Below are 14,484 nucleotides of genomic sequence, written 5' to 3' on the forward strand. Positions count from 1 at the left end.
TACCACATCTGCCTTTTATGAGATAATTTGAGAAACTCCGTTCTCCCACAGCAGCCTGAGGTTGTCTACAAGTATTTGTACACAACAGAGAATACTATTGGGCAGCTAATCTCTGCAGTATGTATACTTTTTTTTCTGTTCTGAGACCAAGAATTTGATGAGGCTTGACTGCCTAAGGGACACATTTCCCTCCAACATTAACTCTTGTGATTTGAAAATTGACTTAAAAATTAAACTCTTGTATCAAGTCATCTGCTGCACCTTGCAAGATATTTATTTATGCTTTGGTAGGATATTTTTCGCCTCCTTTATTTGCTAAACAATTTTTGCCAAAGTCCTCACTAATTGCTGTGCTGTGATGGCTAAGCTTAAAGTCTCTTTTGTCCTGCTAATACTGTTCAAAGAAAGTACCTGACAGAAGCGGGTATATTTATTTAATTCTGACAAAATTTCAGTGTTCAAGATGCTACAGTTCACCAGTCCCTTGTACTTTGATGTCAGTTGTCATCTGTTAGGTTGCTCCACTGAAACTGCTAGTATGTCTGTTTTCTTTGATCTTTACTATTTCATCTCCCTCTTAAACACTAAACTACCCATGGCAAATGTATTCCATCAACAAATTGTTCAGATTTGTGATAAATTCTTTTTTAATGTTATGGATGTTTCTTCTTAAAGCTGGTGTCCAGTCTACATGAAATGTCCATGTTGACTGAATATTGCAGTTATGAATTTCTGTGAATCATTTACGCAATTAATCCTGCTGTGAGGCTAGTTATTGTTATTACTTCTGGGCAAGCAAAGACGTGAATGCAAGTATCTTTGTGAATGCAAACATTCCTTGACATACAATGTTTTCTTTTTCAGAGTACTCAAACTCTGGACAATTGCTTACACATTCTTATGCGTAACTTTTTTTTGTCCTCCTCACTTTTGTATACAAATGGTAGCAGCTCTGGCATAAGCTTCTCCAGCCACAGCACCTCAGCTGACAATGGTTCGCATCCCATTGCGCTTTTCTTTGCAGCATTTGGCATCTGTATATCTGACAAAGAGTATTATGTATAACCAGCACATTGTGAGCCCTTTGTCCTTTGAAGTACTTCTTTGTCTTTTTAGAGAAGATATATTCTGTTTCATAAGTTGTTGGATCAGCTTAGCATCTACGTTCTCTCTGGTTAGAGGCATTATTGCTTTGCTCCTTTGATAGAAAGAGCATTGAGATTTGATCTCGTTATCTGTGCTGTGATGCAAAAGCATGGAAAAGACTTTGTTGTAGCATTTTTCTAATGGTATTGAATCTACAGTATTTCACCTTTTTTTACATTTTGGGCTATATCTAGTATTGGAATGTGACTGCAGATCTGGGCAACTTCTAGAAGAACACCCTATGGCATCATGTCCTGAAATTATGCTACATTGCCACTTGGGTCTTCTAGGACTGTATGTCTCCTGGGCTTATTTAGAAAGCCGGCCATTCATTGCTGCTTCGCCATTTAGTTTTATAAATGAGGCACTCATTTTCATACTTGCAATAAAAAACCCTCAAAAACATGTATGTCGTGTAAATCACAGTTTTTAGCATTATGTAAAAAAACCGCACCAACAAACCAGTAGTAAGAAAACTGAAAAAACTAAAATGGTTTTTAGTCCAGCAACAATCATGGAAAAAGTTACTCATTTGGAAAATGTATATACAAAAGCAAGTCTGTTAAGCCGTTTCATATATGAAAAGACATTCCAGATAAACCTGACTAGTGCAGATTTTGCCAGCTGAGATGGTACTGGTTAGCCTGCCTTAGGCCATTCTCTGGGATGCTGGCCAACTGAGAGAGGATGGCGTTCAAAACCAGGCTGGCTCCATCCAGGCTACCTGTTGGGAACGGCTTGTGGCCCACGCTAACTCCATGTATGGGAAATGTTTGCAAGACCACTAGCACAGTAGGGTGGTAATGAAGTTTTAATGGGGCATTTCCTGAAACCGTTTAACTTGACTAGTAAAGACATAGTGTCCTTTACCAATTTTCTAAGTCGTATCACTTTGAATTTATATTATTTTCTATGTGTATTTGGATTTCTGCCTTTCTATTCGATATGCAGTTTCTTTGTTAATGTGTGTTCATTTCAGAGTTGTTCCAGGATGGGCTGTGAAACTTTTTTTCTTGATTGCATTATCCGAGTGTTCAATAAACTCCTCTCACAAAAATAACTCTCAAAATGTCAAGTATATCACTGTATGTCATCCCCCAAATGAAGACATTACAGTGAATGTCTCTGTATGCTACTGATTAAATTTTACAAATCGCTATGCACCTAACTTATAAATAGCTTTGCTTACATTAATTGAGACTACTCATGGAAGTGAAATCACTTCAGGGACTAAATGCTTGTAGGATAAAGCCTGCAAAAGTGACTTAGAGGACCAACTTAAGCAGTCCAATTCTGATTTTGTGACTGAGTCAACCCCTCCAGAAATGACAGCTCTGTTCATAGTGATTTTCTGAAAAATTTCTGACACACCTTCGGCCCTTTTTTGTTTTGTTTTGTTTTTTACTAAACGTGGCAGAACAAAAGGCTGGATTTTCCCAAATGCTTAAGAAGTGTTTGCACCCTGTGCCCACTATAAAGCAAGTGCCTTTAAAGGAAACCCATGCCTCCACGCATCCCTCCTTCCTCACCAGCCATCCAAGCCGCTCCGAAAACGGGAAGAGTACGTGGTAAAAGGAAGGACTTTCGACAAACAGCGGATTCCACTTAAACTTAACGCGGCCCATGAGTTCAGGGCAGAGCGTGTGCCGGCCTTCCCCTCCGCAGAGGCGGCCAGCCCAGCTCCCCCCCCCCCGCAGCCAGCGGCGCCTACCGCGAGCCGAGGTCGCCTTCAGGCCCCTCTCCACAGCCCAGCGCCGCTGCCCGGGCTGCCCCGCACACAACACGCCCCCCGAGGTGGCGGGCCGGGCACCGAGCCCTCACACGGAGGAGGAACCAAGCGACGTCCGTCCATCCGTCCGTCCGTCCGTCCCTCCCCTCAGCCTGCCGGGGCGGGGCGGGGCGCGGCCTCCCTACCAGCGCGCCCCGCCGCTCGCCGCTTCGGTTTGGCGGGGCGGGCGGCGGTTGGGCGCGCGGCGGCGACCGTTGGACTACAGGTCCCGTGGCGCCCCGCGGCGCTGGAGGCGGGGCGCGGGCGGCGGAAGGGGCGCCGCTCCCTGGCGGCGGCGGGGGGCAGCTCTATCCGGGCCTTTGGCGCTTTCCCTTCCTTTCGCGCCGGCGGCCGCTGCGAGGCGGCGGGTCCATGTGCGTACGGCGCGGCGCGGCCCCGGCCCCTACCCTCCGCCTCCTCCTCTTCCCCCCGCCGCCGCCACCATGGACCCCAACACCATCATCGAGGCCCTGCGGGGTACCATGGATCCGGCGTTGCGGGAAGCCGCCGAGAGGCAGCTTAACGAGGTGAGGGCGCCCGATGGGGCCTGGGCCGGGGCCGCGGCCGCCGCGGTACTGGAAAGCGGGGGGGGTGTGTGGAGGGGGGGGAGGCGGCGCTGGGCGGCGGGGTCGGGGCAGGCCTGTGTGAAGGGGAAGCGGGGCGGGGGCGGCGGGAAGGGGGCCGAGGGCGCGGGGAGACGGGGCTGAGGGAGCGGGGAGGGGGGTGCAACCCCCCCCCCGCTCCCTCAGCCCCGTCTCCCCGCGCCCTCGGCCCCCTTCCCGCCGCCGGGCCCTGCCTGGTGTCACGGCGGCTGCAGGCCGGGCCCGGCCGCCCGACTCGCATTGTCCCCGGCACATGGCAGCGGGGCCTCAGGACGGGGCCAGGCCAGGCCATGCCATGCCGTACCGGGCGGGGCTGCTCAAGGTAGTGTGTGTGTGGGGATATTTAACGGCAGAAAGCGGTCGGCGTTGGGGAGGAGGCCCCCGTTGCTTTTCCTGTCGGGTAACAAATTACCTCCATTGTCTTCCTGCTCAGTCGGGGAAAGGGTAATCTATAGAGGGATGTTTAAAATCGTCGGTGGCGCAGGCCCCCGGTGGCTCAGAGGCTGGACCCAGTCCTGCCTGGGACTATCTAAGGGCAGTCTTTGGATGTGGAAGGCAGTAATTTGTCAGCGGGGAAGGAGGTAGCAAGACCCCCATCGCTTGATAAGTAGCACAGCCTGTTAGCTTAAGAGTGGCCTGGGCTGGGTTCAGAAATAAATCGGATAGCCTGGCATTATTTGGTGTTCGTACAGATCGTTTGGACTCAGTGTTCGGCAGCGCTGTCCGGGTAGGTGTGCTTTCTGGGTGTTGTATCGACATGTGCTCGGAAGACAGGGTTCCCAACCCAGATATGTCATCCACTTAGGCTACACTCATGTGTCATATTGGGATATAACAAAACCAGCAGGTCCTAGTTCCACAGGTTTCAATTTTGGAAGGTTATATTACTGTCCCACTTAACTCCACCTGGTAGGTGAAAACTTTTCTTTGTTGATGAGACAGAGCCACGGGACTTCCAGACATCTTGAAAAAAAGACGTTTTAGTGTTTGACTCAGAGAAAAGGTGATAGCTTGATGGAGGAGGTGAAGGATAAGCCTGTGTGGCAGCTCTTGTGGTGCCTTTAGTTGGCCTTTTCCACGAACGTTTTTCTTTGTGCTTTTAAGCAGACTTTTGGCCTGACAAAATATATTTAATGCAACAGATGTTCAACAGGGCTTAGATAAAGGTGGGCTAAATGCTCTGCTGGCAGTAGAGAAACTTCCAAAAACTAAAGGTGTAGCTTCTCATATTGTAAAAAAGTGTAATTAAGCTGAATTCCTGCATGTCATTTAATAAGTGAATGGCAAATAAATATTAGGTATGTTTGAAATAGCTGTAAAACTACTCCATGTTTAATTGAGGTTTGTATAAAGTAATTGCCTGTCTTTTCTATATACTTTGGTAAAAAGAATTTTAGTGTTTCTTATTTAAATAAAAAATCAAAATAATTTAATTTGCTATAAGGACAGTAATATATATGAAAACTTAAGCTGGCCCTAAAATGCCATTTTTTGTGTTCTATGCCTGTCAATATCTATATATAGTAACTTGCTTGAAATCTATTTTAGCTCTTTTCTGCAGGTAATGAGTTGCTGAACTTGCAGGAAATTACGTTCTCTGCCGGTCGGGGTCTTCAGCAAATGGCTAACTCTGTTGCATGAAGGATCTTGCTCACCAGCAACTGGCTTTTGTTCACGCTTTTGAATCAAAACATCATGGTCTATCATGTACTACACAAATATTAAATTGGTATAAAATCCAAATATCTGTGCCCCTTTAAAAACTCCAGACATTATTGAACCAGTGTATAAGAATTCTTTATTGTTGGAAATGTAGCTTCACTGATCTTTCACAGGCCTTTTGTCATAAAAATATTTGTTAAACCCTAAATCTGCAAGCACTTATATATGTAGTTTTAGTCACATGTGTGGTCTTGGTTTTGCATAGGCTTGTTGAAGTCAGTTATGCATTTGCTTGCAGGATCCTGGTCTAAATTTGTTAACTGTTAGGGCAATTGTGTCACCAGTTAATATTTTATTTCAGGTATAGGGGTCTCTTTCTCTGTAAAGATGAAATCACACAACAGTGAAAGCTATTCTTGCATGTGGCCAGGCACACACAAGTGATTTTATAATTTAAGTTTAATAGTTGTCCTTGGTTGACCTTTTAGTTTACCTTTAATTTGTCTGAGGTGCCTCTGTTGACCTGATGAGACTGGTTTTCAGTAGAGTGGTCATTTTACCTTATCAGAAAAGAACGTGCTTCTGTCAGTAATTGATATTACTAATTAATGGAAGAGTTAAGTATCTAGATCTGTCTTCATCATACCCTATCAATCAACAAAGTTTCCACTGACTGGAGAAGGGAACTGGGGTGTATGATTCTTGATTTGTCCAGGCTTTGTTATTTTTCCTTTGACCTTGACTGAGTCATGAATTGTTCTATGCTTTATTTCTTCTTTCATTAAGTTTTATCAGGTTATATTGCCTGTGCGTAAAATGCTGTGAGAACTTCTAGAGTTGAGATATGCTAAAAACAAAGGCAGGTGTTTCAGTCTCTTTGGCTTTACTTTCTGCACTGTGAAAATAAGTTATAGGGAATGATACCACTAGCTCTTGTGTGTGACAGCTTCTTGTGTAATTTCCAGCTGATGATGTACCCTGAGTTGTTTGCCCATCTCTGTCCCTGTCTTACAGGGGAAAGCTGTGTTTTACAAGGACTTAGAACCAGACTCTTCAAGTAAGCTACTGGAAAGCAGCAAGAAGATGTTGTTGCCTTTTGAAACAGTCTTTGTACTGCGTGTATAAACTGTTTCCCAGAAATGGTGATGAAAATAGATATTTTTAACTACGCAGCTATGGAATGACACTCTGAAAATGATACACAGTGTGTTTCATCTTTTAATATCAACATATTTATAAAGGCGCAGTTGCTAGATAATACTTTCCTTGCAGGTTTCTTTGTAATTCCAGGGAATTTATAACTTAACTGTTATGTATGTCTTGTAAGTATCTGAGATTAACCCTGGTGCATATGAGCTATTAAGACATCTTTTTAGACAACCCAATTTTTGTGTCTGAGAATGTTTAAAAAAAAAAAAAAGCATTCCCCAATAACTCATAATTTTTTAAGTCAAGGCTTAACAGAGTTTGTTTATGAAAGTGTTATCCTGTTGCTCTGCTGAAAAAGTGCCTTTCAGAAGTTATGTTTAAGCTTTTTCATGTTCTAATATAAATGACAGGGAAAGGAAAAGTGCTTTAGCTTGTTGACTAGTCACCATAGCATGCCATCGGTTTAACAGGATGCAGTAGTGCCTAGTTCAGTGTCTTTCATTGCCTGCTTAATAGATACAAATGTCAGAACAATAGAATGATTAAATTAAATGATTGAACTCTAACTACTGGGAGCTTTGGAGTGAAACGTCATCAAAGGGGGAAGAAGTAAACTGCTTATTACGTGGTACCTTTCACCCAGGAATTTCCAAATGCTGAAATGCTATGTTTTGGATACTTTGGGGTAGGTGTTTATAGTGTTACCCCCATCTTTAACTTTTTTAACCTTTTCTAACAGGGTCTTCACGTATAACACCTACAGCTATATTTTGTAGTGTGAGTAGGAACAAGAACAGAACATGAGTTTCCTGGCTCCGATTATCAGATCATGCATTCTCTTTTAAAGTTGTTAGTATGACATTTTACCGAAAGTACTTGATTATTTTCACTTCCCTTATCTTTCATCTATATATTTTGGTGTGTGCTACGTGAGAGATGCTTTGGGAAAGGATGGTTTTAAACTGTATGTATCAACGCTGGTCCAACACCAGAAATCCCCTTGGGGGCAGTAAGGAGCCAAGGGAGCTTTGTCTTCATTAGGAAGAAGTTACATTCTTAATGCATGTTAACCAGTACGAGGTAAAATCCTAGCAGATGGGGCAACTTGCCACTTTCTCATGACTTACCAGATAGTACTGTGTGTGCTTAGCTATCCTTCGCTAAAAGCACATTCCTTTTTGCTGTGTGAACAGAAGAGCAAATAGGTTTCAGAACTCGTAGACAGTATTCTGATGAAATGAGCATCTGATAAGCATGTATGTATTTTTTGTGGACCTTAAACTGGATTTGCATATACATTGTAGCTGCATAAGAGGTGACAGAACTAGCTTGCAAAAACCTGAGGTCAGAATGACTTCCACACCTGCTGAGTTCTTAAAAAAGAATTGAAGAGTGCTACAGGGCAGTTTGCTGATTCAGCATGGCCTTACAGTTCCTGACCTTACCTTTCTATAAAAAACCAAACTGTTTCATCTCAGTGTAATAGTTGTGTTCACCTAGTTCTGTTATGGTCTAGATCAAAAATTGCATGTAGATTTTTTATTTTCAAAACTGGAATGGGGGAGATGCATTGAATTTGGTTTTTTCCAGCTCCTTTAAAAATAAATTGTAGCCTTTATTTAAATGTGTGCTACTTTGAATAACTATATAAATAACCTAGGGTTCTAGTTCAGCAACATATAGTAAGTATTACCCTTCTGTTTTACTTTTTTGGTAACAGTAAAGGAGGTAACTATAGTAGTGTGTCTGTTACGGTACGTTGAATTCTTAATGTCTAAGAACATTGGTTTTATCATTTAGTGGCATGCAGGCGTTGTGTGAGATAAGAATAATTGTAGTATTAAAGACGAGTGTAACTGACTTTAGTGAGTATCATTACTGGGGAAAAAGTGCTTTTCAGTGTCATAATTAAACTGGTGATGGTTCATATGCTGTGAACTGGTCTTTTTAATGTTAACTTCAAACTTCATTTACATTTCAGATTATGTAGCTGGCATAATGCTTTTCTCAAAAGTGTGTTTTAGCACATGGCTGACAAACTAACTCAGCTAGGAAAAACTGCAATGAAATATGCAAGAAGATTGTATGTTCTGGGACAGTGATTGATATTAACAGTGGTGCAGCGTTTGTGGTCTGATGGAATACATTCCTCAGCTAGTGAGGCTGCATAGCAAAGATTGCTCTTGGGAAAAGTCCCTGAATTCTTTGGCTCTTAGACAACAAAGTCATACCAGTGACATGGCATGTTGGAGGATTTGTAAGGGGGAAGGACTCGAGATGAGTTTTGGTTTTGTTTTTTTAAAATGTTGAGTTACGTGTTGGGAAACAGACTTTAACAGAACCTTTTTTTTGTTTCTTCAGTTATCGTAGTTCTCTAAATGTAGTATTTATTTTAAAGGGGTGTTTGTAAACAGTGGGCAAGAGAATAAAAGACAAAGTTTTACTGATGTCAAAACTTTAAAAGTCATAGAAATTGTTTCTAGTCTCCATGCAATTTAGAGTATGTGGTAGCAACCATTGTGAAATCCTGATTTTAATTCTTGCATGCTGGAACCATGGGACTTCTGTGTAGAATGACATTACTTGCCAGTGGCTTTCACTGAAGTAGCGTCAGTGCATCCGATTCTTCTGGGGACTGGGGCGTGCATGGGCCAGCAGAATCCTCTGCATTCAGATAGTACTCTGATAGACTTTTAATTAATCTTCATTTGCAGCTCACCTTTTGTATAGTGAAGTATTCTGGCTAATCACATGCACTAAAACCAAAAGCTAGTATTTGTATAGAATATGTACCTAAAATAGGTGTGGGTTTTTTGTTTGGTTGGGTTTTTTTAGCAGTGCTGTCAGTGAAGAGAAACATGATGTCCTCAGAGGCAGCCATCTTTGGAGAGTAAAAATACTAAAGATTAAAATAGCTGAAATGGATGTGTGTTCAGTATTTTTTAATGCCGTAGATACAAAATCAGCACCTATGTGGTGTCTTTTTCTAAGTTCAGTTGGTTTTTTGGGTGCCAGTAAAACATAGGATGTTCTTTTTACTAGTAAAGCAAAACAAGGGAGCAAGTGACAGGTTACTGTAGTACCTGTGTTTTTATTTGACGATTCAGTACACACATGCTTTCATGTAGCTGTGCTGACTCCTCCCCACATTTCCGTTTCTGTGGAATTGCCTTCCTTTCAGTGTCATGGAAAGGGGGTCATTGTAAAGAGTTTGGAAGTCCTTTATATTCCATATAGAATGCATAGAAGTGTTAATGTAGCTCTGTGTGAATTTAGTTACAAACTGAATCGATTAAGAGGAGGCTTTGTTTGGAAGGTACAAGGTATTTTACTTATGCTACCTTGTATTAAAAGCACAAATTATTTCTGGTCTGAATCTCTCCTTTGAACCGCTAGTAGCTCGTCTTTGTGGTTGACTGGTGTCTGATGCTTGAGATGTTAATAAGGATGATATTTGTAAGATTTAAAAAAAAACAAGATAATGTTATAGATGTTTTGGTCCTATCCTTTAAAACTTGGTAGAGTTCAAAGAATCTGGTGAAAATACATTAATCCCACATACTAATATAATTAACATTTCTAGAGAGCTTCTCTAGCTTGCTGTAGGCATAGGCTCAGTGCTGTTTTTTGGGTTTTTTTTTGTTTTTTTTTTAATGAAGGAAAGATGATTCTTGGGTATTTTACTAAATTTCAGTGTGTGGTAGTTTTGTACACTGCTGTATTTTTTTGTTGCTTTTTGCTTTTAAGACAACATTTTTGTATTCAATTTGTTTTGTTATTCCCATTAGTTCCTTGACAGTTCTTAAGCAATTACCATATTTTTTACTGAAGTGCATAGTTTTTATTAAAAGGTTAGTTGACATTTATCATGAAAAAGGGAAAGTAATCCTTCATTTTTTTTAAATTCTAGGATTAAATGCTTTTCAATTTCCAAACATGAAACACATTGCAAATTTTCACTATTGAAAAGGTAGCTGTTAAATTTATCATAGTCACTGTGGAAAGACATCAGTTTCCACTTTTAAGTCCATTTTATGCAGACTAATATAGCCTTATTTGTAGGTGAGTTAAAGGTTGTTGAAACTGAAAGCTTTCTTCAGCAAGTTCATAGTAACACACTTAAGTACAGGAGTACTTCCGCTGACATTAATGTTAGGCATACAATTGAATACTGTGCTGAATTAGGGTCTAATGTTATTTGGTATGTGTTGCAGGTGAAGTGTGTCTATTAATGTTCCTTAAGAAAAGAATGAGTTTAATGGACCTGGAGCTGTAGTAGAAACTAATACCAACAAGTAAATTTTATTTTAAATGTATTTATTCAACCATTACTTGACAGTTGAAAACAAATACTTCTTTTCATTTGAAAGTGTATTTGCTTCTTCAGGACTTTGGGGATCTCAGAGGGACATGGGTGAGAAAGGTGCACGCTCAAGTTGCAGCATCAGTTACTCCCAATTCATCAAAACGCACTCTACAAATAAACATTTCAGTTGGGCCAGATGAGAGTGTTGCTTCTGTGGGTTTTCTGTAGCCTGTAGATTTTTAGTGCACAGGATGAATATGTACAATGAAATTTTAACGTTTTGGGGAGATTCTTAAGTCAAGTTTGTTCTTCATTTAAAATCAGTTTCAATTAACAGGAGATGGAAAACAAGCTACACTAATCAAATCTCAGTACAAATGCATGAACAAATGTCATGTCCCAGGCTGTCCCTTTTACGCTTGTTTATACTAGAATCTATAGGAGATATTTGCTGGGGAAAGTTAAAGTTGGAGAGAAGAACCTGGTGCTGTAGGAGTGAGCTGGGCACTGTTACACACTTAGGAGGAATGTTGACATTTCATACTGTCAAAAGAGCTTTTGGTCCTACTAAAAGAATAGAAGGATAATTTCTGATTATTTCTCTTTATGATATTATTTGTTCTGCTGCAGTAACTGACACAGTCGTTTGTTTTTGATAAATGGATAGTGTAATTTCAATGGTTTTCAAAGTATTAATTTATTAGCTTTCTCTAGGGAGTAATAAATTGAGTAACAAGTAGGTAAGAGGTGTTTTCCTAAGAGTTTAACAGCTTAAGTTATGTAGGTCTATGCAGTTGTCTTTGATAGAAGAGCTGCAAAGAATGTATGAAACAATATTGACATGTAAGTGAAGATAAAGCAGAAATATATCTTGGCAATTTGAATCTGGAGTAATTAGATTAAAAGGGACCTCTGCAGATCATCTGGTCCAGCCACCTGAAGCAAAGCTCTTTTGAAGTTAGATGAGGTAGATCGGGACTTGTCCAATTGAGTTCTGAATATCTCAAAGGATGAGGTCCCACAGCCTTTGTGGACAGACTGTCAAGTTTTTTGTGCTTAGGAAAGGTGGGTAAGGGTTGCTATAATAATGTTAAGGTTATTTTCCTCATATTGAAAATACAATATAATATTTAGTGTATCAATGGCATTTCTCATTGCTGTAAGAAAAAACACATTTTGTTTTCTTTGTAAGTGAACTCTTGCAAATCCTTGCAAAGTTGTTACTCTGCGGATGTCACTCCATTTAGGTCTCCATACTGTTGGTTTGCTTTATACTTTATATAGTTACACTCATAGTTGCTGCAGTAGTGCAAATGGTCACTTGAAGCCGTTTTTTCAGAAAGATGAATTATGAGTTGCACAGGCTTGCTTAAGGCTGGGCTTAGTTTTAAAACATAGTTGCCAGCTGTTTCTTGGGTTATTATATAATGAATTCATACGTTGCTAAAAGTCACTGTAAACTTGCTGTGGTTGGGTTTTTCTGGCTATTCGGATATTCTTCTTTCAAGTAAGTATTTGTTCTGAATTAAGAACATGTTTGGTGACAGGTAAAGGCTGATTACTGTTTAATGATTTCTTCAACTGTATTACCTTAAACGGTAGGGTTTTTCCTTCCCCATGCCGTCTTCAAAATACAGCGAGCATGAAACTTTGGAATGCTTTGGTTGATTAGCTGACTACTGTGAAACTGTTTGAATTGCTGGTATTCTACTGATTGCATTACATCATTACAAAGATATTGTAAAACCTAACAGGAGTATGCTAAAACTTAACAAACTATGACTAAATAATATTCTTTTTTTTTTTTTTTTTTGTTCCTCTACAGGCTCATAAGTCAGTGAACTTTGTTTCAACTCTGCTTCAGATCACTATGTCTGAGCAGCTGGATTTACCAGTGAGACAGGCAGGCAAGTTTTCGAATCTTTTTTCATTGTATCTACTTTAAGGGTGTGTACACACAAGCACATACGCAGATACTGTTGAAGAATTCGAATAGTTTTAATCTCAAATGCTCCAAATGTGGGAGTCACTTGAACTACAGTCATCATGAACTACATCTGGCACCACACACTGAATAGGGAAGACGGAAAGAAAAGGTGGCTGGCTCTTCAGTGATTGCTTCTGTTTATCTCTAGTGGTAATAATGGTCTCTGGGGGAAACAGAATGGTTTATGATGCTAGTACATTTCATCCAAGGAGGTTATTTAACATTGTACTAGTAATGCTAATGTTTCTAGACAGTTGAAGAGGAAGAAAATAAGTTATGACTTTTGGAACCTTGCTGATTTGCACATGAGCCATCAAAATTGGATATTGCATCTTAGCAACTCCAAACAGCACCTTAAAGCTGCTATGATTACTTGATAGTGGTTTCTAATATGATACTTCAGTGGTTTTTCTGACAGTTCAGCAACTGTGATCTTGATCACTTATTTGGATCTTCCACGTAGTAGACTATTCTAAGTTGTAGCATAAGCCTAACTTGCATTTTTATCTTATAGCTTGGGAGTACCATTCAGAGGATGACTCAAAAAGTATAACATGCAAAAAAAGGGGGAGGTTTGAAAACAACCTCTGAAAATTCAACCTCAGTGTAAGCCAATTAAAAACCGAAGCTGTCTGTAGAGAGTAGAGACAACTCATGCAACACATAGCTTACAAACAGTGCATATTTTGCAAAGTAATTAATAATAAATCTCATGAAGGACAGATTGAAGTCTGCATCACTTCAGTCTTGTAATAGCAATATCTGCTGAGTGTTTCTTACCTTTGCAGGCCCTTTCAGAAACCCTTTGGTTTCTGAATCTTCAGAAGGTGCATATGAAATTTCAGAAGAGAAGTTGCTTTATGGAATTGTGCATAGAATTAGATTACTAGTAACTTTGTTACTAGTTTGTCATTTGAGATTTCCCCTTGCGTTTTGTAAGTCTTTCTTTCCATGTGCTGTAATCTGTGTTCTGCCACATAAGCAGTTTGGTTGTCAAATGGTAAATGCAGGCATTTGTGCCAGCAGCCTGATTGCTACAAAGTGCTGTGGCCCATAACCTTGGTATAAAGGAGCTCTGTTTCTCTTTATCATTCACTCCTGTATCACAACTTAATTAGATTTTTTTTTTTTTTTGCTTACAAGGCATGTTTTAGATAGTCATTAGTATTGATTAGCTTTGTTTTAATGAAGATACTGAGAAAATAATTATAAAGGATTTTTAAGAAGTGTGTTGCTAAAATGTTCCACAGCTATTTATCTGTAGCACAAATAAAAGCAATACGTTTAGTATTTTTAGATGAAAACACATTCTTTACTGAGCTAAATATACAGGCATCACGATAAATGGGTAGAATATCAACCTAGTAAATTATTAGCTTAATAATTTGCATGGTTTATGTATTTTGATTTTCACTCAGAAATGGCCAATGAATTAGTCATTTCAATCAGTTTTGTTCTAAAATAGATTTGCCTGCAAAATGCATGTTTGTTTTGTACTTTGAATGGCTATCAGCTGAATTGCCACTTTTGTTTCACAGGGGTTATCTACTTGAAAAATATGATAACCCAATATTGGCCAGATCGTGAAACTGCACCAGGAGAGATTCCACCTTACTCCATCCCAGAAGAAGATAGACACTGTATTCGTGAAAATATTGTAGAAGCCATTATTCACTCTCCTGAGCTGATTAGGTATGCAGTTTTAACCTGGTTATGAATTGGCTGTGGTTTCTAACTGTTGGGTTTGTTTTGTTTTTTTTTCTCCCCAGAACTAAGATCACCTGTGTACTAAGCATCATTGTCATACACTGTGTATCCTAAGCATAGAAATAATGTAGATGGAAAAACAGTTTTCAGCCTGTGC

The 14,484-nt window shown here is 40.1% G+C and overlaps 1 protein-coding gene across 1 annotated transcript in view; it reads left to right on the forward strand.

Moving 5' to 3' along the window:
* The first annotated feature begins 3,234 nt into the window (after positions 1-3,234).
* IPO7 (importin 7) overlaps positions 3,235-14,484 on the forward strand; it is a 42,374-nt gene continuing 31,124 nt past the window's right edge. Inside the window, exons 1-3 of the mRNA XM_075048054.1 lie at positions 3,235-3,441; positions 12,459-12,540; positions 14,159-14,312. Coding sequence (XP_074904155.1) covers positions 3,358-3,441; positions 12,459-12,540; positions 14,159-14,312 — 320 coding nt within the window. The 5' untranslated portion in view covers positions 3,235-3,357. The remainder of the gene's footprint in view (positions 3,442-12,458; positions 12,541-14,158; positions 14,313-14,484) is intronic.

The sequence above is a fragment of the Buteo buteo genome, chromosome 16 (genome assembly GCF_964188355.1).
Source record: "Buteo buteo chromosome 16, bButBut1.hap1.1, whole genome shotgun sequence".
Taxonomy (NCBI): Eukaryota; Metazoa; Chordata; class Aves; order Accipitriformes; family Accipitridae; genus Buteo; species Buteo buteo.